Raw genomic sequence first — 25,299 nt, forward strand, 5'->3', positions numbered from 1 at the left:
AAAAGAAAATGAATCTCAAATAGCTTCAATTATCCTTGTAAAACTTTTCTTAAAAACAAACAAACAAAAACCAAAACAAAAAAAAAATTCTTGGTTGCCAGCTTACATCAAACAAAATACATTTTTTCCTTAGAAGATTGACTTCTGCATTTTGGAGAGGTGAAACTTCATGTCTGACAGTTGCTGCAATCTTTTTGGTAGTTTCCCATCTTTCAGGTAATTCCTACAAAAACACAGGTACAAATGGGAAATTACTTCAATGACTAAAACAAACCAACTCTATAGCATTAAATAATCCCAATCTCTTTACACTAACCCATGGCATCTTCTCATTCTTCAATAAGAGAAAGAGTTGATGTCAAAGAACATTAAAGTGACTAAAAGGCTTAGAGCCAGGCTGATGTCCAGACTGACCCACTGGCAGGCACTCTTGGATTCGTATCTTCCAAGCATAAACCAGAATTGTCCTCTGGTGTACATTTTATCTCAGAATAAATGAAAATCTTTTCAAAATAAACACAAATTTCCAAACTGTTTTGCTGTTGAGGGAATAAAATTAAAGTGCTCTGGAAAGGAATTCGCTGACCTCTAACAACTAGAAACGGAGCCATGTTTAGCAGGTGAAAAAAGATGCTTTGAACGCAGCAGGCCAGAGATTAAAATGTGACTCAATCTCATCCTCCACTTTCCTCTAGCCCCGGAAGCTCTGTGTGTGCTCTGTCTTGATGGAGAGTTTGAGCACTTAGGTTAGGTTAATTTTAAATGACTAGGAGTTTTGAACTAAGAAGAGACAAAGGGAAGGGAAGGTTATTCCCTACTTGATGTAGCACAAAAGCAGCAATAAATAGTTCAGGTAGCAACTCAACTGTTCTCTCCCTGACTACAATGCAAATAAGACAACAGGAAGTTATTTTCTTTGGAGAGCCATTGTGCATAATTGCTGTTGAAAAGCATTCCTTGTGTCCAGACAAACAAAACATTGTTTCTCTGGGTCATCTCCTGGGACACTGAAATTGTTTTGTCATACAAAACCACCCACAGTGAAGGGCCTCTCCTCCTGTTGCTCAAGAGCAAAAATCAAAGGTTCTGAAGACTATTTTGTAACCCTCGATAAATATTTGATTCAGTAACTGCCAATTTTGAAGCATGAACTGTGCTAAATATAAATTGTATCTGTGCGGTGCAGCAGTGTTACAAAGATAAAACATTCTTTGGCTTAAATTGTTTTATAACCTGTCAGAGTGAATGAAAGATACACAGAATAACTATTCTACAGGACAGAATGTGTTAACTTCCGTCAGGAGGTCTATATGTCATGGAATTAAAATGCTTGGGAGGCAACATGGTATCATGATAGGAACACGGAACCAGGCCAAGAACCAAGGGACTTGGGCCTAAACCTATTTGTCCTTCATCTTGTTCTTTCACCCTTTACCTCATCAAAACTCTACATCTTTATCTGTACAGAGTCTCCCTTTGCATTTCCCATTGAGCCCATGGAACCTAAATATCGCATGAAGTCCCTTTGGGGGCTGTGGGAGGGAAGCCACAGAAAGGTCACATAGGTGGGCTCAGGCCCCTCAATTCTCTGTGACTACACTACACCTGCTGTTACCTGCTTTATATTTGGGGGTTCCATATAAGCTTTCACTTGATAAAAATAGATTTTCATTGAAAACCGAAAAAAGATCGGATGCTCTCCAAAGTCTCTATAATTGATATGATCCATTCAAGGGGTAACACGGAATCTGAGACTCAAAGGAAGGACTGGGTTTCAACAAGCAGAGATCAGGGGGATCCCCTGAGAGCCTGCAGGATGGGGCAAGAGTGTGGGCTCTTATGGAAACTGGACAGTACTTGAAGCACAGGGTCAGTCAATGAAAGATTCTCAGCAGGGTTCTCAGCAGGATTCTCAGACTCAACAAAATCTGTAAACTGGGAGTTGAATCTAGCATCGTAGTATATTGTACATAGAGTGTGAAGACAGCCATATTTAAGGGCTTTCAGATAGAACCAAGCACAGGCAAGTATTTAGAAACTATGGTGACTGCTGGTGATTATGAAGGAGAAACAGTAACTACTGCACGTTGCTTTAATTAAAATAAAATTGGGGCAATTGTTATCCTCCACATGCAACTTGCATTGCCGATCAATCTTATATTTCCTCCTAACCACCCTGAATTACTGACACAGAAGCACACACGTAGCTAAAAGTGTGGCCCATTTTCAAATATTGAAAAGCTTAAGATTTTCAGTACTGCCAGAACCTTAAGTAGTGAGTCAAATTTTTGTAATACAATTTCTGGAGGCAATGGCTAAAATCCCCCATACCAACTAGCTGCGTTATGACTAGTTTCTCTATATGATAAGGCTCAAGATTGGACTCAAAGAATATCCAAATCTTTCTAACAACCAGTATAGCGTGTTCTACTGCAACTGTTTCATCCCTCACTCTTGTTACATACGTACCCATATCTTATCTTGCACTCCACATCTGACAGGATTTTCAGTTCTAAGGACAGTTTATAGTTCTGTACACATTATGAATTATCATATTAATTCTTTATAGTCTTTATAAGTCAAGAGAGCACTTGTAAATACACTGTTGCATTTAATCCTCACAAAACGAAATGCAGGATATAAAATGGGGCAGCTAACGTGAAAACCAGTTTGGTCGTTACTCAAAAAGTTAAACTTAGAATTATCCTATGACCTAGCAATTCCACTCCTACGTGATTCCAAAAAGACTTGTAAACAGGTACTCAAACAAAGACTTTTGCATAATAGCCAAAAGGTGGAAAAACCCCAAATGTCCATCAACAGATGAAAGGCTAAACAAATTGTGGTGTAAGTATATACCCAATGGAACATTATTCAGCCACGAAAAGGAATGAAGTAGTGATACATACTGCAACGTGAATGAACCTCAGAAACACTGTGCCAAATGAAAGAAGCCACACACAAAAGGTCACATATTATATAATTCCATTTATATGAAGTATCTAGAAAAAGTAAGCCCATAGAGACAGAAAAAGATTGGCGGAAACCAAAGGTTGGTGGCAGGAGGAGGGTGGCGGGGAGTGAGAACTAGTGGATACGGAATTTCTTTCTGGAGTGATGAAAATGTTTTGAAACTAGATAGATGTAGGTGGTGGTTACACAACACTGTGAAAGTACTAAATTCCATATACTTTGAAATGGCTACTTTTATGTTATATGAACTGTGAATTTCACCTCAATAAAAATAAAAGAACAGAAAGTGGGAAATGGAAAATAGGGGACAGTATAGAAAAATGTGAGGTATTTTGAAGGATATTTTACTGCACACTCTGAGGCAAGCAGATGAGACGGCCTCATACAGTTCTCAAAAACAAATCTAAGCTTGCGTTCCATGTTCTAATCACTGACTAGAATGCAATAAAAGCTTTTTTAGTTAAATGTGTCCACTGATCACATTTGCAAGGTTAGAAGTAAGCGCATCCCAGAAACTGGTGGGTGATGTAAATATATAAACTATCTATAGAACTTCAATGTGGGCCTGGAAATAAGGGCTCAACTGTGAGCTCTTTAGTCACGGTTCCAGTTATAACTAAAAAGACTTTGTGCATCAGATGGCACGCAGCAGCCACCAAGTCTTTCCAGAGCACGGAAACAGGAGGATGACACAGAAATCCTGTTTAGGAAACACAGTGATTTCTCCATCCAAACTGGGCTTTATTCATTCTTTATGAACACGTCCATGATATGTTTCCAAACACTAGGACATCTCTCAACTGGCAGGCAGTTTTTAAAAAAAGCGAGCTCAGATATACTTCATGTGTGAAAGTGATGGTCAAAGTGGACCTCAAAAAAGCAACTTAGAGGCACTCTACTACTTAAATACCTTCTAATAAGAAGGCAGTAGAGCCCGGTGGTTAAGAGCAAGTGCTGTGGCATGAAACACACCTAGATACATGTTGGCTGGCATGACTACTTGTGTGACCTTGAAAAAGGTATCAAGTCCCTTTAAGCTTCAGATTCCTAACTTGTAAATGAAAACATTAATGTCTACAGTACAGGATGCTATGAGGATGTCATGAGAGTGCATGTAAAGAACTTGGCTACTGGAGATGCTCAGCTTGTGGTATTTTACCACTGTGCTTACCTCTAGCTGAATATAGACTTGCTCAGGCATTTTCTGGCCATAGGTTTCCAAGAGCATGATGGTTTCTTTTAGTGGTTCAAAGAGTTCATCAGTGGCTCTCTGCCGGCTTCTTACAGCCAGAAGATGCCCCATGATATCAACTAAAACATCATGATCCCCTTCACGTAATTCTCTCTGAAGTCCAGCATCCGTCTCCTTTATAAATTCTTGTAGTTCAGTCAGACTATTAAATAAATATATATACACACACACAAATGTGCACACACACACAAACACAAATTAGGCTCATTAAAACACTTAGGAGGATAAGACTTCTAATTGAATCTTATTTTCATTATTTCCCTAAACAAACATTTCTTGCAACCTCTATTATAAAACAGACAGTTTTAACGCTCTTAAAATTAATATCTCAATTTTAGAAAGCAGTCAGGTGTTAAGTTATAATTCCAAATACCAAAGCACAAAAGGCTACCTGTCAATGACAAATCTCAAAAGATGCTCCTGGAACATCCAGCTCCATTTCCTAATAATGTTTAGCAAGCTCACTTTGAAAGGCTTCATGTCCACTTTGAACCAACTATCAAACACTCTGAAGTCATCAAACTTGCTCATCTGAACGTACAAAGCCTCATAAACATCAATCTACAATTAGAAAAAAAAAAAAATAAGTACAACAACTCAATCAAAAGCCAAGAATGACATTAAAAGCGAAGCGTTTCCCTTGCCTGTTCCTTGAATTGGTCAAGAGTTGGTGCCTGTGCAGGGACTTCTTCAGTTGCATGAGCATCTGTTTCGTCAGAGGACACAGTTTGGCCATACAGGAGAAAATGCTTCATAAACCCGGCTCGGTCATCCACCCAGAGGTAAGCGTACGTGTCCAGGGTACTTCTGAAGTCTAAGACTTTAGTGATCACGCCGGCCACTCTGTTCAATATCTCTTGCCTGACCTCTGCCAGGCCTAACATGTTATCCATATCATCCTAAATAAAGAGAAAACCAAGCACTTCTTAAAGCCATCCTTGCTCTCCCAATGACATGCAACACAACATTATCCAAGGTCAGTCTTCAAAGGGACGGTAGTTGGTAAAATCCAAAATTGTGTTGCTTTTTCCAATTTCCCCTTTCCTTGTGCTCTCCATTACCCCCAAATTATTTTTGAATTGTTCATGTAAAAGCTACGACCCCTTTACAAAGAAAATACCTGATAATTTGCTATTTCCAGATGCGTTGCTACTCGCTTCATCTGGGCAGACATTCTAAAACTATTGCATAGCATTTCTTCCACCAGATCATAGATGCTATCTCCAGCTTCTCTTTCTAAAGAAGGTTTAAACAGAATCTCAGGGGGCATTAAGATCATTTGTGCTTGAAAAAATGGTGTAGGTTTTAATCGCTTCTCCGTATTCATCAGAAAGAAGTCTAAGTCATGCATTATAGCTTGAAAAAAGCCTTCTACCACGATGTCATCAATGAATTCGACATAAATCTTCCAGGTATCCAGAGAAGGATTGGCTTTGAAGAGCTTCCTATTTTCCTAGAAACATACAAGAATGAACAGATGAGTATAAACACTAGTGAGGATAAAAGTGAAAGTTTTCCATTGAAAGGGTTTGTTAAAGAAGAGACTGCATTTTTGCGCACAACACAGGAACATTCAATCGCTAGGCTGCAGAACCCTAAGCTAGATGATAAAGATCTAAGCCAGAGTTTGTAACATGTCATTTGTCCACAAAATACATTCAAAAGTCATTCTTTAAAGGGAAAATCATCATGAAGACTGCAATCTTCAAGTACAGAACAGAAGTATACTAGTTCCCAATGCATTCTAGATGTATTCAACATGGGCTCTAATTCTTGCTCTGTCCCTAACTCTATGTGTCCTTGAACTTTGCCTTCCAGGGACTTGCTTGTAAACGAAGAGGTTTCCCAAAATGGTTCTCCAGAGAACCCTGCTCTGGGATATCCAAAGGTCACGAAGTCAGCCAAGATGGTCTGCAGGCCAGCTTGGAGAGTCACAGTGCACCTATCACATTAAAGTCTATTTAACTTGGTTCAACCCAACTATTTCCAAACAAAGAATATTTCTTGCAAACTACCTATGAGCAGCTTGTAGAATAGTAACTCAGCTTGGGAAACGCTGGTCTGGTAAAGTCAAGCTCTCTTTGTGTTTCAACAATATGAAGTTCTTCTATCTCTTTAGCATTTCCCCAGAGCGTGGGTGAAATTAGGGACAGGTCAATGGGGCACAAGAGGACCAGACAGGGATGTGGTTAAGGAGTGCTAGAGGTTGGGCACGCAGTGTGGCAGGGTTAGGGACCTACATTTGAGAAGGTCAGGTGGGCAGCAAGGTTGATTCCAGAGACACCTTCTGAGTGGCAAAAGTTGCATAGTTTATACAGGCCAGAGGGCAGACGGCCAAGGCAGAAACAGTAGCACAGAGAAAAGGAGACACTGGAATGGGAGCAGATTATAAGGTAGACTATGTTCTCTGCCTTCTTTGATCATTTGCTACTGTGGATATATGATCCAGAATTCCAAGGTGTGTAAAAATCAGAACTACACAGGCGAGTCTAGCTCCTGACAAAGTAGGGCAGAGATGAGCCAGTCCTAGGGGTTTCTTGACCTCAAACAAATTAGAACTGCCCCTTTCTGGGATGCTCTCTTGGCCACCATCCAGGTGGAACTATTTACATTTGTGCAGTATACATGTCTTGTGCCTCTCGAGTGGTGTAGTACACATCCTGGACAGCTGGACACAGCAGCCCAGACTCCTTTGTAGACACTTGAAAGAAGAAGTGTAGATCTTGGGGTGGGGGGCAGAAATCCTTAAAACCACCTTATTCAGTCTCTTCATTTTAAAAATATGAGAAGAGGGGGTGGCTGGTTAGCTCAGTTGGTTAGAGCACAGTGCTCTTAACAACAAGGTTGCCAGTTCAATCCCCACATGGGCCACTGTGAGCTGCGCCCTCCACAACTAGATCGAAACAACTACTTGACTTGGAGCTGATGGGTCCTGGAAAAACACACTTAATAAAACGTTAAATATATATATATATATATATATATATATATATATATATATATATATATATATATATGTGTGTGTGTATATATATATGAAAACAAAACACTTAAAACACATCAGTGCCACACTTGTAGGAAGTTAGCTGCTAACCGAGGACTAGAAACCACTCCTCTTGGTTCCCAAGGGTAGGCCTCTTTCCAACACATCACAGTAATATACCTGTGCTTGACTCATTGTTTATACTTTTTCATACCAAGAGATCCAGTTTGTATCACTGCAGTGGCATTTAAAAAAAAAAAGTTATATTTTCAACAATTTAGGGCAAAGGGAGGAAAAAGAAGAGAAAAGAAGAGCTTTGGGTCACTAAATGACCGCTCAGGTCCCTTCCAGCCCCATCTCCCATGGTTCTGCCCTTTCCCTCTTCACTTTAAACTCTGACTGTAGACTATCCACTGGGATCCCACAAGCCATGAAGGATGCAACAGGAAAAGGCAGAACTGACTCACCCTCAGCCCTATTTCCACAGCTTTCCTCCAAACCACATTCCTTACTGGAAGTCTGAGCACCAGGCTCAAAACCATTTGCTGGTAAGAGGGAGGGAGGAAAATCACGTAACAGATACAATTTATAGAAACAAATCATCACTTCATTTCTATTTTGAAATTGAGTTCCCTCGAGTTGAAAGCTCTCCTCAGTTCTCATACCGACTTCACAGCTTCTTAGTTACTTGATGTAAGGAAACAAAAATGAGTCCATTTGTTAGTAGAAAATGTCAACCTTCTTCTCTGCAAAACCTGGTTTTGTAATTTTCAGTCATATATCAGCAATATTTTCAATGCATTTTAATCAGGATTCACAAATCCGACTGGTCTAACACCCCCAGATTAGTGGTTAGGGCATACGTTTCTTCTTACTATCAAGAAAATGTAACAGTAAAAACTAATTGTGACCCGTCATCTGTCCTCCATGAGAGATTCTAATGCATAAATAATTGTAGGGGTGTCCGAAAAGTCACAGAATAATTCACAGCATTTCAGCAAACAACTAAGGAATAGTCAATGGCATGACTAATTAAGATACTGCTGAAAAAATGAATGTCCATATACACACTTTCCTTACATGTCAGAACACACCTGAGATTCTCTTAAGGCTTCCAGGCCTTTAGGCAGAGCCTTCAGAGGGAGCCCTAGCTCTTCTAACACCTTGATTTCAGACTTCTAGACTCTAGACTGTAAAAGAATAAATTTCTGTTATCTGTTGTTTTAAGACACCCATTGTGGTACTTTGCTACAGCAGCGCTAGGATGCTAATACAGGCATTGATCAAAGAAGGCAGGGACAAAAGACTTTGTGCTATCAAACTGTTCTCAGCAGGGAAAAGGAAAATTTTCTTACACATTTCAGACCACGTTGGAAGTCAACAGAAACTTTGACATTATTATTATTATTAGTAGTAGTAGTAGTAATTATTATTATTAGCTATGTTACTCAGTACAACATATTGAGTGTACCACACCTTACGTTTTGGTGAGCAGGTTTGTTACCCTTCAAACACTCTTCACTTGGCATGCAGGACACCACCTCCTCCTGTCAGTTGTTCCTTTTCTGTCCCTTTGGCTGGTTCTTTTTCTCCCCCCACCGTGTCCTAAGAATGGTGTGCCCCAGAGAACAGTCCTTGATTTGCTTCTATCCCCTACCTAGACTGGGTGGGGTGATCTCATTCAGCTTCGTGGCTTAGATACCATTGCCACCAAGTTCTCTTCAATTTGCGTTTCTGGCTTGGAGCCTTCTCCTAATCTGCACACTAGTGAATCCAATTACTGCGACCATTCCTTTAGCTGTCTGATAGACACCTCAAATCAAAACATCTAAAACTAAAATCTGATCTTCTTGCCTAAATCTCTCCCTCTTACAGCCTTTCCCATCTGAATAGATTGCAACTTCATCTTTCCAGTTGAGCAGGACAAAACTCTTAGAATAATCCTCAGTGCCTCTTTCTTTCATGCTCCGCCATCCACTCTGTTAGGAAATTGTTTGCTCCACTTAATTCAAAATATATGCACAATCCAACCATTTCTAATCATCTCCACAGCTGGACCACTCTGGCCCAGGTACGTAACCTAGGTTACGGCCACAGTGACCTCCCAGGCCCCCCACCTTCCCTGGTCTCTCTATAGTCCGATTTCAATACAACAACCAGCATCATTTTCAAAGGAAAGTTAGCTCATGGTTACCCCTCTCTTTGAAGCCCTGTAATGGCTCCTCACGTGCCTGCCAGTAAAAGCCAGAGGACATACAAAGGCCTATCAAGTCCTCCCTGATCTGCCCGGCCCCTCGCCACACCCCCTGAGCATCCGACCTCACCTCATCCTACTCTCCACCTCGGTCCCTCTGCCCCATTCACTTTCCTGCTTTTCACTGGACACACCGGATGTGCTCCTCCCTGAAGGCTGTTTCCTGTGCCTGGAACGATCTTCACCCCAAGGCTTGCAAAGCTAATTCTGTAACTTTTGTAACTCTATAACCCACTTGGCTAACGCTGTAACTCTGCTCAGATCTTACTTTCTCATGGAGGTCTACCCTGATCATCCTATTTAAAACCATACCTCTTAAAGTTGGCAATAGCCAGCAAACTACATATTAAATAATTACACATTACCCTGCGACCCAACAATCCCTCTTCTGGAAATGTATCCCAAAGATATACTAACATAACTGCAAGATGATTTTTGTGTAAGAACAAAAGATGAGCTGCTAAATAAATTATGGTACAGCCACCCAATGGGGTACCATGCATCTTTAACGGGGCACGAGAAGAACAAAGTACACTGCTTCAGAGGGACCCGCAGGAGATCAGTAAACAAGAAAGAACCATGTAGCAGAACAGTATGTGCAGCACTTCACATTTTATGTTAAGGAAAGTGGGAAATACAAGCAAATACTTCCTTATGTTTTGTAAAAACGAGGAATAAACCAAAATCTAACTTGAAAAATTTACCTATGGGGTAGAAGGGACAGGGATGAAAGCTAGACTTCTCTGACTATACCTTGATTTAGGTTTTGACATTGTAAACACATGAAAATTTTAATAATTAACAAACAAAATTCAAAGTGGAAAAAAAAAAAACCCACACCCCAATCCCAGCACTCCAGAACTCACGTGCCCTGCTCTAACTTTACCTTTTTTAGGCAGTCCATAACCAGTTCCAACATCTCTGATGTATCTATTGTTTACTGCTGCTCTCACTTGAATGTGCGCTCCATGAAAGCAAGGATCTTTGTCTGTTCTACTCACGGAAGTATCTCAAACATCTATAATGATACTTGGGCCCATAGGAGGCTCACCATAAGTATTTCTTAAATAAGTAAGTGATGATGAACTTGTGAGATACATAACTGGTTATATTCAATACCCAGCAAGAAAACCATAATCCATTCATTGTTTGTTCTCCCACTGAGAGTTAAGAGTTAGCCTAGAGACAAGTATCTTCACTTCACACACGAGAAAACCCAGGCCCAGTTTCTGGAAGACCTGAGACTAAACACCCTGCTTTCCAGCCTCTCCCCAGGGTCCTGCCCCTGCCCCATGCTGTAGTGTTGTGTGAGGGCGGCAGTGTATGTCTAATCTATCTGCCCCAAAGAGACAGGTCATGGTTGGAGGACTGCATCTGCCTCTAGGGAAGATTCCATGTAACAAGGGTGCTCAGAAGGAAATACATAACATGCTATTGCATCCCCATCCTTTTCTCCTTAAGAAGGTAGGAACAATGAGAAATCAACTTCCTCATGTCCATCACCAGCACCCCCAACTATCAGCCCCACACTCCTAGTCCTGCCTTCCCTCCCTCCCTCCTGTTACTGCAGATGAGCTCACCACGCTCCCATGTAGTAAAGGAAACGTGTACACGTATTTATGGATTCCCGTTCTCTCCAGGACTTGCCTGCAACTATATTTTCTTCTCTACTAGATCATTCCCATCCACAGACAGACATCCTGAAACATCAACCAATATTAAAAATAAAACCCTCCCGAAGCCTGACATACACGCCCCAGGTACTGCCCCGTTTCCAGTTCCCGCCACAGCAGAACTCCTCAGGAGTTTACTTGCTGTCTTGTCCTGCTTCTCCCCTCCCACTCCTGCCAGCCTTCCATCCTCCACTCTATCACGTCAGTTCCTGGCATGGACAGAAATGACCTCCCTGTTGCCAGATCTGATCATCTCCGTCCTCACTTACATGTCCTAAATCAGGGTGGGACAGAATTAAACATTTCCTCCTCCTTGAAACCCCTTCTGGACTTGGGTTTCAGGGCATCACCTCCCTAGATTTTCCTCCTGCTGCACCAGCCTGTTTCTCAGTACGCAGTGTGCTACATCCTCCTCTTCTCTCTAACCTCAGGAACGACTGCAAGGCCAGTCCATGGACCTCTTCTCTATCAACAGTTAATCCATAACCTGTGTAATCCTAGTCCCTGGCTTTACATATCATACGCACACGTACACTCCTGACTCTCAATTCTGTCACTCACCTGGACTTCTGCCCTGAACTCCAGACTCCCATTTGTAATGCCCACCTACTCAAAATTTCCCCTACGGCAGGCATGTCTAATTCACATGCCCAAAACCAAATCCTGTTTTTTCCCTACAAAATCTGCTCCACCGCTGTACTTTCCATTATCAGTAAAGGGAAACGCCATTCTTCCAATTGCTCAGACCAAAAACCTGAAGTCACCCTTGACTTCTCTCTCCTCTGACTTGTCTCAGAAAATCAATACTGTTGGCTTCACCTTCAAAATACGTCCCACATATGATTGCTTTTATCACTACCACTCTGACCCAAACCATCATCACTTCTCACCTGCATCATTAGAATAATCTCCTAATGGCCTCTCTGTCTACCTTCCCTTTGCTCCCCTGTGGTGTATACTTAACAGGGAAAGCCTTTGAGCAGAGTCTTCAGCTGCTATTTCCCCTCAGAGTGAAAGCCAAGGTTTCATAATGACCATCCTTAGGAAACGGCTGAGATGGTTACATGAGCTCTTGTAAACGAGATGGCTGGTACATACAGCCACTCAACAAATAATGGCATCCCAAAGAGGATGTAACTATGACAAAAATAAGCATCCCCATCTTGTATCTTTCTGTTTCATCAAACATCTCACATTCCAATCTCCTCCATCAAGGAATGAGAACAGTGGGGGATACAGAAATTATAGGCAAGTAATACGAATTCCTCCATTTTAAATGTTTCACAAAGCCACACATAAAGCTCTTTCAGGCCCACTTAAGAGTCCTACACCTTCTTATGTCAAATATTTCTGCTCTTTTCTAAATTACATGAAACGATCTTCCATAAATTTTGAAACCTTAAAAGCAGTTACCTCTACCAAGTTGTGTATCTTGCGGCCATCTTCTTGGATGAGCTTGTATTTTTTGGTGAACAAATCACCCTTGTCCTCCAAAGAAAAGGTGGTCTCCCTTCTGTGCTCTCTCCTGGGCAGGAGTGTGCACTCGGCCCAGGCCCTCATGGTCTGCTGGATCACTCTGACATTGTTCTGTGTGCGCTCAACTCTGCGTTCCAACTCAGAGGTGGCCATTTTCACCGTCTCGATGTATCCCCAGCAATCATCCTGCCACGTCAGTGATGACACAGCTGCTTGTAGTTGCTCATCCATAGCCCTCAGCTCATCTTCAATCAAAGGGTATTCTACTTCCAGGAGAGCCTGTTTCAGCTTATTGTATCCTTGCACAAGGAGTTCAAGATTTCCAATGTACTGAGCAAAGAAAACCCCAAAACAAAAAGTGCCAAATATGTTAAAGCTACTTTCTCTAGCTTAGAGGCATACAAGTCTCATAGGTCTACGTTAATTAAAATTCAAAGTATTTCTATTCAAAATATGCCCTAGTACCTCAAAACACAAACCTTTAAAATAGTGTCTCTTTTTTTGAAGATGGCTAAGGCTGACTCTGGTATGTCTGACTTCTTCAACATCAAGAGGTATTTCACTTCCCTCAATACAGCCACCAGCTATAAAAATAAAAATCAAGGATTATTACATATTTTAAGAATATCATTCTATTTTAACACAAATTAAAATCAAGATACTTAAAATTTTATCCAATGCTTACTATATTTTCAAATTGTCAAAGAGGCTTTTGTTTCATATGCTTTTTAAAAGCAGCAATCGTACATTCCATATGATGTACAAATATAAATAATAAATGTATAAATCAATGACTATGGCCCACTGTCAGAGAAAGAATTTAAGCGAAAGACAGCAACATACGCACACCAAGATCTAAAATGGAAGGTCATGAATGGACCTTGGTCTTTTCCCTGTACCATTAGTTCTGTTATAACACTTCTTTCTAAAACACAAATTTGTTACAACGTGATCAATAAACTAAGGACCAATCTGAGCATAGCACAAAATTTGTCTTTGCTTGTCTGAAATTTCATCAGCAAGAAATACTTGGTAAATGCTAAAACCTGTACCCAACTGAACCAAACAGCTTAGGAATATGCACAATGCTCACATGCATACACCTGAAACATCCACTGAGTACCATGGATCACACGTGTGTCATGAGCCACGCCCATCCACTTCCACTGGTACAACTTTCTGCCTGGTTTCAGATAACCTTCCTTCCACCACTTCACAATAATACACAAGTTGCAACCCTTCTAACACCCACTTCCGTAAGCAAATTTCAGGTCTTTGTCAAGGGAAAGCGTCATATTTATTGTAGTCTTTATGTATTACTCAACTATTTAAAATGTGTAAAACTACACAACTGTGTTTTCTAGGTTCCTATTTTTTTAATGTATCACTGACAAAGTTTTTGAGTGCTCTACACCTACCTCCCATTCCCCCATAAGTTCTATACTCTTTATTGTGCAATCTTTCATAACACAGTGATTTTTAGGCACACATATGTCATGTGGCAGAACTGACTGTACCCCTAAATCACAGGTTCTGAGGAAAAGACCACACAACATGCTTAAGAAGGTAAACCAGTTGACTTCCGTAGGGTGTCCCACCCTAGGTTATCTAGTACAATATATTTTGTGTTTATAATCTAGGTTTTGTGTGTTTATAATCCCTTCAGATAGAATCACAGGAATGATCCCTGAAACATCTCAGGAATTTAGTTTCTACATACTGGTTTAATGAAATCACAAGGTAGAGGGATTCCTCAATTCTCTAGGTCATATATTTATGTTCATGTGCTGAGGTTTATAAACAAAATTAAATGATGGTATTCTTTATAATATTTTAGAGAAACAGACCAGAATTTGGATACCGATTATAACTATCCAACTCAGTGAGGCTAACTTTCCCACTTCCTACGGCATATATTCGGACTGTCATGAAAGATAAGGTAATCACTAAAAGTGAACATACAATCTTTACTATCTAGAAATTCAGCCAGATGTTTAACTACTACTTTTTTTTGTAATGGCAACTTACAAATAGATGTTCTTATATGCTTGCCCTTTCCTGTAAAGCATATTCATGTCAGTAATCAGAAAAGAAAGCTTCTTTTGTGATTCCCACCAAACTATCAGACTTAGAGATAGGTTGTTTAAAATATATTTATATCATATTTATCATATATATGCACACATTGTATATTATATGAATATATGCACACATATATAATTGCTATTAAAGTTTGAGTGCTAGCCTTATTATGTAACATGTAATGAAATTGTGAGAAAATAAACGTATTCAGAAAACATAAAATTTCTCTGTTATGTGGTTTAATCATGTGATAACAAAAGATTTGTTTAACAAATTTGTTTAATCTTCTAAAATATTATTTAACTGTTAATATTATTTTTGGTGTTTATATGTTGTTTTATGGGGTTTTTTGAAAATTGTTCTATAAAAATTACAATCAATTTAATCAACATATTCCATTTTATTGTCCCTTTGAAAGATATTACTGTGTTTCCCTGAAAATAAGACCAGGTATTATATTAATTTTTGCTCCAAAAGACGCATTAGGGCTTATATTCAGGGGATGTCACCCTGAAAAATCATGCTAGGGCTTATCTGGTTAGGTCTTATTTTCGAGGAAACACAGTATGACAATCAAAATTTACCACAGTCCACTCAAAGCATGACAAAGGGTTTCTCATTGCATATATCCTGTGGATTCCCCAAATCTTAACTTACATGATGAAATTTTAATTAACTAAAAATACTGGTACATGTACTATGAATATAATTCAAGCCAGAAAACATCTGATAAAAGCCTAATAATTCCATTCAACTGAGCTAAGCATTTATCTTATCACCAAGTACCAGACACTGTGCTAGAAATACAGAACACAAATTCAGAGGAGGTGCCAAAAAAATGTATACACATTTTAAGAAAGAAAAACTATTAAAATGGTAATATTCAATATATACCAATAACAAAAGATGAATACAAGTCATGTTTGACTTCTGCAATTATAAGAAGTGCTCCAAATGGTTACCAGTAGCGTCCAGACACTCCTGATTCCAGTGAACTACTGCCTGAGCCACACTGACCAAAGTGTCCACTTGTATACATTTTTTGCCATCCCCTATATACAATGAAATGGACCCTACTCTCAACTAGGTTATTATCAAGTAAAGATGGAAGTGGTAAATAAATAATTCTGAAGCAAAATAAAGAGTAATAAATATAGAATGTAGGAAATAAATCTCTAAAACACAGACCTATTAGAAGTTGTTTTCAGTTATATTCCTCACAGCACTGCCACTTTTCCACCATATAAGTGACTGGAGGTATCTGAAACACACTTATACTAAAAATGACATCGATAAGACATATTAAAAACATCAAACCCTTACCTTTGGGTCAAAGTTGACACTGAGAAGACCATTTATGGCACTGAATTTAACCAAGGGTTGATTTAAACTGAATTCACAGATTTCATCCACATTGCTTTTCCATTCATTATAGATATGATTTTCAAATTGGTCTAGCAAAGTTGTCATTTCAACATACTTCTCATACACTAAGGCATCATCGGGACTTTCCAAGAATCTGTAGGAATAAGTTTGTTTCCACTTTTTAATACATTCCATAGATTTCAGCTTAACCACTTTATAATAATATAGAATACAAAATACAATACACTGCAAAAATTAGGAAGAGAAACAATAAAGGCCAAATGTGAATTGTCTTAATACCTATTTGGCATCTGCCAAATACATTTCTTACAAAGGAAAGAGAAAGGAATAGAGCTCTGCTCACTAAAAGGAATGTTACTAGTGGCTGGACAAAGGAAAAACAATAACAAAGAAACTACCAATATATTGTGGGTAGAAAGGATAAATGAAAAGGAAAACAAAAAAGGACCTGAAAACATGGAAATATACAAAGTTATGAGTCCCATTGAACATTCCAAAACCATGGGGATGAATGCCCATCAATGAGCCCAGACAATAAAAAGAGTTACAGGCAATGACTCAGTGCTCAAAGGAACAGCTCCTGCCCTACATAAAAATCGCCTGTAGCATTAGGACCATTTTACCGTGAAATAAACCGGGTTACTTACAGATACTGCAAAGATGCAAAGTTTGACCAAAACTTCTGAAGTCGTTCAAGGACCTCTTTCGCCCATTTGATATTTCCTGACGTAAATGGCATGTTCTTGTTAAGAGCTACATTTCCACGGTCAATCTGCAAATTGTTATTTTGGTGAAGAGGAAGAAAGGGAACATTTAATCAGAATGCATTCCAACTTTGCAAACAGTTGCTCATTTCGTTCTTTTACAGTACAAATATATAAAATATATGCATTAAGTCACGTGATTAGTAGAAGAGTTATGGTCCTAAAGAACACTCTTCATTCCATAAGGAAACCAATTAAAGAAAAGCATAAAGCCTTCATGCCTGTATCTAATCTTTAGATATCATTAAATGCAGTCCTAGTTGATGGCCATTACCCATAAAAATGATGCTATGGCTGTGCTCAGCTTCATCCCCCACTTACCTGTTTCACGTGTTCATTATACAATTGCTTACACATATCCAACTCGGCATTAAACATGTGCACCAGTGTGCTGTAATGTGGGCTGAAAATTTCCATGACAACTGGTTTCTCTAGAAAATTCCCAAATACGGTCAAAAGCTATAAAAATCAAAGTTCAAGAAAGGTTAAGAACCAGGGGTTTTTAGTACAAATACTCAGCTCACTGTTTCCCTCATTAACTCTCTTGTATGACTAAAGACAGAGCAAAAATCTAGAACTCTACAAGCATCATGCAATACCTCCAAATCTAAAATGTATTTTTCCAATAAACAAAATTCTAAATGCAATTTCCCTTCCTCATCAGAAAATAAGAGGAGTCAGAAAAGAACCAGCCGGTCAGCAATCCCTGCTCACAGATAACACTACTTCCTGTTGGGCACCAGGAAACGTTTCAGAAGATGCTTTGCGGATAGAAGAAAAAGATTTATGTACTCTTTATTTGTTCTTCCCTCCTACATATGTATTCTTTAGATACAGAATAGCAAGGGCCTCTAGGTTCACACCATTAATAATTATACCGCATGCACATCACGATGGCTGTCCTGCCACAGCTGTCCATCTTCCATACCACACCACCAAGCCAAACCCCAACACAGCAGCCTGGAGCAGCAGTGGGAACCTGTTCCTTTTCCACGGACAACCACTCCACAGGCAGCCAATTCCTTCCATGTGAATGTCCTGACTCAAACCAATGCCTTGAGCTAATTAGTTAGATTCTTTCTCTCAGAAGGAGAATCTGGCCATGGCAGGCGGAACCTAGGCTGGCAAATTTTTGAGTGAACAGAAACTATTAGCACTCAGAGGAAGCTAATGAGTAGGAGACAGAAAAAAGCAGGTACGTGGACTGAAACAAGATCATATGACCAGCAAGCAGAAAAGTGAAGGTCCTCAAATTCTTCTTGCTCAGTCCATGGAGCCTCCTAGAGCCAAACTAACCTTTACCATCAGTTTCCACAAAGCTTAGCCTATCCGGTGAGCTTAACCTTGGATTTCCATCGCTTCCTGTCTTGTTTTCTGCCCCACGTGGATTCTTCTGTGTGCTAGCTAGTGTGAGACAGATTTCTTTGCAAGCAAAAGAATGTCATTAAAATACATATTTTTGTATAAGCAATGTTTATATAGGGTTGACAATGGGCCGGGCACTCTATTTGAAGGGGCCTTAAAATGCTATTATCACATACTCCAGATAAAGAAACTGAGTTATGGGGAGGGAGTAACCTGCCCCAATTCACACAGCCAATGGCGGAGCTGGCATGTGACACTGGGCTGTCTGACCGGGCTGTGCTTCTCTGTGCAGCCTCTCATCAGCCACCATTTCAAACTGTTACTTTGTTGTTTGCTTACTCTGGGTAGGCTTCATAAAATGTTAGTTATTAGGCCTGTTATATAGGTGTTTTCTTTGAAGATATAGGTGTTTTCTTTGAAGATGTCTTCTCCAAATACAATCAAGGTGACAGAAACCTGTATAATACCGAGGTTTGTGCCTTGTTAGCAAAGTGGCAAAATAAATGTTTTTCCTCTGAGGGAAACAATAGGTGTTCCCTCAAATTTGTTTTCTTTAAAAAACAGCTTCACTGTAAACATGTAACATTTTATAAACATTTCCATAAACTACATTCACTGAAAACAAAAATTAACATAATGAAAACATTATAAAACTAAACAGTAACTCTAACCGTATCTTAGAGGCCAATTTAGACAAATAACGTGTTTTTTTTTCCTGGTAATACTAATTATAATTATTGTAGAAACTGCTAAATATCTTAAAATCTGCTTGGTTAGCTGTTACCTAACAAAATGTAAATTATTAACTTTCTTCTCACAACCATTTGTTTTGTTGAGTTTGGACTGCATGTTTAAATTCAAAAGTAAACGCTGTTACACAGATTTAACAAAGAAATGTACTCCAACAGCAGTAGGGAAACATTTATTTTACAACATTCACTTTCAAACACTTATCATATGGACCACAACTGAAACAATATCAGAAGCTTCCTAGCTACACCTCTTGCTTATGCTTCGTGGGGCTTAACTCCAAATGTAAAATAAGAAAGACAAAGAGAATTTTCTCTGGGGAGACTGTAAAGCCAGAGAGTAGTAGTGGGGAAAAAAAAAGTCAACCTTTTAGACAGTACACATTATCATAATTTTTCAATCAATAATTACCCTCCAGGATGAGAATAAAGTTCATTTGAACCTCTTGTTTCCTTATCACAGTGGAACAAAGAGCTAGTTTATAAAGAGTATAGATGTTTCCCTTCCTATCAACCTGAGATTAAAGATGCACTCCCACTTTATGCTTCTTTCCCTAAATATCCCACTAGAGATCTGTAAGGTTTACCTTCATTTTCTTCTACTTCTTAGTTTCAGTTTATAATTATGGCTTTCATAATGCTGTTGCCACTGTTCAAGTAGTGTATGTTTATATTTTTCCTAGGTTTGCCTCTTTCAAAGATTGTTGCTGCCTGAACCATATACACATCATGATTTTATAGTTTTCAATTACATTGCCTGAACACTTTTCTAGACACGTTTTTATCTTACACACTTCACTCTACCTTCATGTAGACAAACTGTAAATTTAAGAGAAAACATCCCTGAGTCATTTGCTTTGTTTTGTTTTTTAGTGAGTGTCAACACTATAGGTGTTGAACTAGAGCAGAATAGCATCTGGTCCCAGCGCCCTTCTTAGCCAAGTCTTTGCCGAGAGCAGGCACTGAAGCCTGGTCCTCAGAGAAAGGTCTGCAAGTACTTAGTCTCTGGCACACAAGAGTAAGTGGTCAGAGTACATCATCCCACAACTATGGTAGAAATCATTTTCTCCCTAAATATGCAACTCTGTCATTTTTTCGTCTGCCACCACTCTCTCTGCAGTTTCCCTCCCCCAGTGTCATTTCAGTCCTCTGACACCCAGTCAGCCCACCTTACTTCAAGCGTTTAAATGTCTGCTTTCCACAAGTGGTTGTACATGATCCAAATACAACAAAAACCATAAGATGTCCCACCCTGCAGTAGCTCATCTTGTTTCAGCAGAAGGTACAAATATGCAGAGAGTTAAACTATACGACGATAAGAGATAAAAATTGCTTAGAAAAAAAATTGGCACAAACTAGAAAAGAATCCATATTCATGGTTGGGAGAAGGGGAAGAAGACAGACTTGAATTAGAAAAGCCTTTGTCATTAAGACTTCATTCTACATTCTTTCTTCCAGTTATTTACAAAAACACTAACAAGTAGCTCCAGTAACAGAGGATTTGATAGGCTACTGTGCAGCCATTAAAAAATAATATTGTTGAATTCTGTTCTAAAAGCAAGAAAACATTTATGATTCAGAGCTGACTGGAAAATGTTACAAAAGAGGGTCAGAATATGATGTAATTTTTGTCAAAGAGAAATAGGCATGCATATCTAGAAAATATGGCAGTGTTAAATATAATAGTATTTTTCAGGGCTGGGATTACAGGTGGTTTTATTTTATAACAGGCTATATATTTTGGCCGGCAGCATCTCGGTTTCATCCAAGATCTCTTAAAAAACAAAGAAGTACTTGAGTCTCATGAATTCTCTGTGTTCAAATGCTTTACTGGGACCAAAAGACTGCTAGTAGCTTCATCACCATCTGACCAATTCATTTGAATTTGAAGGTCAAAACCAAACAAATATCTTATATAAAATCTGTGTCTGTTATATTGTTTTGCCCTACCATTTTCAATGAATTGTGCCCATGATTCTCTAGCTAGGTTTCTTCTAGTATTGAAGCCTCAGTCCTGTTTTGGGATGTCATCCGAATTTATAGTTGACTTGCAATTCTCGTTTGTGACAAACAAGTTTCAGATGGTGTCCCTGTTCCCAATATTAAAAGTTTTCCCTTTGGGAGGACTATCCAGACGCTTTTCTTTTACGCAACTCAAGGCATACACACCATATTTCATCAATTCTATGACAAACATTCTTTCATGTTTTAACATCTCGGAAATTCGACTACCTCATATAATCATGGCATTATAATTTTTTAACATTTTTATTGATACACAACATAATGGCATTGCTGATAATCCATGGTATGTTATACCTGATGAAACACAGTCTGTAAATGGCTATTTATTTCAGTCAGAGTAATAAAGTGGGCAGGTGAATCCAACATATGTAAACAATGGTAAAAAGAAAAACTCTTAAATCAATAGATGTTTTTCACTTTTCACTATGGCTTACTTTTGAATATTTCATTGGCCATGCCAAACTTGCTATAAAGGGAATGAGTTACAACTCATTGATAAAAGATATTACAACTCATTGATAAAAAAAACTTATTGATAAAAGATCAATAGTTACAACTGACTATGATCAAAGTAAACTTTATCACTCATTAGTGCATTATTCAAAGCGTATAATTCAGCAAGCTGAATATGAAGAGAATGTGACTCAGTTAATAGTTTACCTGAATCAGAAAGGAATGTTTTCAACCCTTTCATCTAACAGTCTAAAGGATTCATTAGTAATTTATCATTATCATAGCTTCTTCAGAACTAACCTTGAATGCAGCTTCTAAACCATTGCAGTTAAAGAAAGCTTCACAAAGAATTGTCCCAAGCCTTCTGTCAAAATCCAAAGTTTTGGACTTAAATACAACATAATCACTTTCAAATTCCTGTAAAATTCAAAGTAAAATATTAGTTCACAGGAAAGAGTCCAATAGTGAAAACTCCAATCACACAAGAATAACACACCTCTCTGCCTTTCTGAAAGAATTTATTTTTCATGGGAAGATTCCAGGGAAGATCAAGAAACAGCTTTATGTAACCAACTGTTCAAGCGTCAGCCTTATAGAAACACTGAACATTTAGCAGCTGTCAGGCCATTTTTTCACAATTCTTTTCACTGTTCCAGACCCCAACATCAGTAATTTGACCCACCAGTCTATCCTCCTTCTGCCAGTCCATTCTGATTATAAATGAAAGGGGGTCAAATATATGTGACGGAAGGAGACTAGACTTTGGGTGGTAAACACACAATGTAATATACAGATGATGTATTATAGGATGGTACACTTGAAACCTATATAATTTTATTAACCAATGTCACTCCAATAAATTGAATAAAATTTTTTTTAAAAGAAAAAGAAAAGCTTTTCAGAAACAAACAAACAAAAACAGAACCCACTCTCATTATAATGTAGTATATCTATATGTTTAATAGGAAGTTTTTTTATTTTGTTTTTCATGGAGCAGAAAAACCTACCAGGAAACACTTTTTTCGGATGAGAATAAAAAACAGAGGTCTGTAAGGAAGCATCATTAGTGATAAAGGTGAAACAAAATACTCTTACATTTTCCCAGTGTCTTATTAATATGCGATTAACAACCCCCAGTTTCCTCCTGATGCGAAACCACCCACTCCCATAATTAGAAAGCATGAAACAGTGAAAGAATAACTATTATCTGCAGAGCATTGCAATTCAGTCTTCAGTGAAGGAATCCCAGAAATTCAGAAAGTCTTCGGGCTTTCCAATCAAACTGGTCCTCAACTACACGCCACATGTTTAACATCAAGAAGCCCTTTGGAACCTCCATAAACTGACCCTCCGTCTAGTCATAATAAAAACAATAATAATGATAATAATGACAGTGAGCTTTTACTCAGTTTTCCATTTTAAATGCTTTACATTTTTTTATTACCTTAATTCTCCCAACATATGATATGGGCAATATTTTTTTCCCCTGTATAGGCAACGAAACACACTCAAAGGAGTTAAATAATTCACCCACAGTCACACCATGGGTAAATGATAGGACCAGATTTTAAAGCCTGGCAACCTGGCTCCAGAGCCCACACTGTAACCACGATGCTTCTATGAAGGAATGCACTGTAGGCTGCATTGAACACATACTGAAAACACGGCGTGAGAGCAAAGTTCTAGAGCACTTTGTCAAGTACCACAACGTTATATTTAGCATCAAGGAAATCTCCAGTTCCCCTGAATTAGAGCCAGTCAGTCTCTTCATGCAAGGATTACTGACTTTTAAAAGTAAACACAACTTCCCAACAAGTTGTAACAAGCCTAATTTAGCCCTCTTCTCGGTATGGCAACAAGGAACATACAACTTAAGAGCTTTAAACATTGTTTGAATACTTAGTAAATAAGTAATACCTCAGAAAGGGGGGAAAATGCTAATCTCCATCCTAGACCTCTCTCCCTGCTTCCCAAACTTTTCTCTTTCTTACTCGCTCAAACCAAATTCAGAACTGCCAATGCTCCCTCTCCCCTAGGAAGTCCCACAGATAATTCACACTGATCTTACATACATCTCAACTCATCAACTTCTGTATAAAGCAGCTCTTCTTTTTATACACCCTAACAGGAATGTCCGCCATCTCTTTGACTCCTTTTTCATTTGGTCACGTTACTATCGATCTTTCCTTTAACCACCTGTTGAATATGTCCACTATTCTCTATCTTGCCAGGCAGAACCCTAGTCCGGATCACACTTTCCACTCATCTGGATTCCTGCTAACCACTTTCTACCTGCCTCGTCTCTAGTCCTGTCTCTCCGAATCAGTCTTCAAACTTCAGTCTAAACACGCTTTCTAAAATGGAAACTCTTCCATTTGGCACTCTTATTTGTAATCCTCCAATTCAGAACCTTAATTCAGAGCCCTTGATTTCTTAAAAGAAAGTCTTAAAATATCACCATAATCTACAAGCTCCTTTGTGATTTGGACCCTATTTACACTCTCCACTATTCCCGTATCCCTCCCCTTTCACACTGTAGGCTCTAGCCAACCAGCCTTATTGGATCCCTGTTTGTGTAACACAGTTTTCTGCTAACATCTTTTTTTCCATCCATTCTTCACCTGTTTCACTTCTACTTCTTTTTCAGTTCTACTTATCTCTCAGTTATTTTCTGTTTCCTTTTCACCTCCACTGGGAAGAGGCCCTTCACAAATGCTCTCATAACACTCTTGTAATTGCCTACCTATATTCTCCCCTGGATTTTAAGCTCTAGGAGTCTAATGGCCAGGTTTGTTTGTGTGCGCGTTTTTTTCCCCCACAATTAGAGTACCAATATTTAATGAGGTTCCCAGCACACAGCTATCTCACAATAAATAGTTATTGAAGAATAAATGACATGCTGGTATTACTCAAGAATCAATGATCAATTTTTTCTATATTCTGAAAACTGCAAAATCGCCCTTTCTCAGTGACATGGGAAATTAATGAAGAGTTTTAGCTAGAGAAATGACACGGTTGGCCTGAGCTGTGTGAAGAACAGACCCTAATGATGTCAAAACGGGGGCTGAAGCAGCAGTTTATAGGCAAGCGCAATACTCCAGGTTTTGCACTAAGTAGCCCATGACATGTGGCATTTAATGAGTTGCAGAAGACAGGAAAGAGTAGGTTTGGGGAGAGGTAAAGCAGGGGTTCAGTTTTGCACGTTTATTTTGAGACGTTGATCAAATATGTAAGTAAAAATGCAAGTAGGCAGCTGACTCTATGCTTTGCATTTGGGATTTAGGAAGGTCCTTTACTGTTATGTACATATAATGTGCTTTAGGCCTTGGAAGATGTTCTTTATTAAGTTGATAAAGTTCCCCTCCGTTCCTATTTCTGAGAGTTTTTATCATGAATGGATGTTGAACTTGGTCAGATGCTTTTCAGGCATCGATTAACACAATCATGACGTCTTTCTTCTTTCACCTGTTAATATGGGGACTACATGGATTTTCAAATACTGGACCAGCTTTTCATCCCTAGAATAAGCCCCACTTGGACATGATGTACAATTTTTTTATATATTGCTGAATTCTATTTGCTAATCATTTAAAGATTTTTACACCTATATTTATGAGGGAAAATGGTATGTACTTTTCCCTTTTTTGCATTGTCTTGTCTGGTTTTGATATCAAGATAACTACCAGCCTCATAAAACAAGTTGTGAAGTGTTCCCTCCTCTTGTATTTCTGGAAGAGATTGTGTAGAATTGGTGTTAATTCTTAAATATTTGGTAGAATTCTCCAGGGAAACAATTTGGGGACTAAATTTCCTTTCCTTTTTTGGGAGTTTCTAATCACAAATCCTATTTTCTTGATAGTTATA

General features: G+C 38.8%; 1 protein-coding gene across 2 annotated transcripts in view; it reads right to left on the reverse strand.

The window, feature by feature from the left end:
- DNAH11 (dynein axonemal heavy chain 11) overlaps positions 1–25,299 on the reverse strand; it is a 294,793-nt gene that overhangs the window by 235,435 nt on the left and 34,059 nt on the right. For both annotated transcript variants that reach the window (XM_033088403.1, XM_033088404.1), the window contains exons 9-19: positions 21,736–21,852; positions 17,165–17,302; positions 16,727–16,851; positions 16,017–16,212; positions 13,091–13,195; positions 12,549–12,941; positions 5,346–5,678; positions 4,870–5,124; positions 4,617–4,786; positions 4,145–4,367; positions 107–223 (exon numbers count right to left, since the gene is read on the reverse strand). In XM_033088403.1, coding sequence (XP_032944294.1) covers positions 107–223; positions 4,145–4,367; positions 4,617–4,786; positions 4,870–5,124; positions 5,346–5,678; positions 12,549–12,941; positions 13,091–13,195; positions 16,017–16,212; positions 16,727–16,851; positions 17,165–17,302; positions 21,736–21,852 — 2,172 coding nt within the window. The remainder of the gene's footprint in view (positions 1–106; positions 224–4,144; positions 4,368–4,616; positions 4,787–4,869; positions 5,125–5,345; positions 5,679–12,548; positions 12,942–13,090; positions 13,196–16,016; positions 16,213–16,726; positions 16,852–17,164; positions 17,303–21,735; positions 21,853–25,299) is intronic.

Source organism: Rhinolophus ferrumequinum, chromosome 20, assembly GCF_004115265.2.
Source record: "Rhinolophus ferrumequinum isolate MPI-CBG mRhiFer1 chromosome 20, mRhiFer1_v1.p, whole genome shotgun sequence".
Taxonomy (NCBI): domain Eukaryota; kingdom Metazoa; phylum Chordata; class Mammalia; order Chiroptera; family Rhinolophidae; genus Rhinolophus; species Rhinolophus ferrumequinum.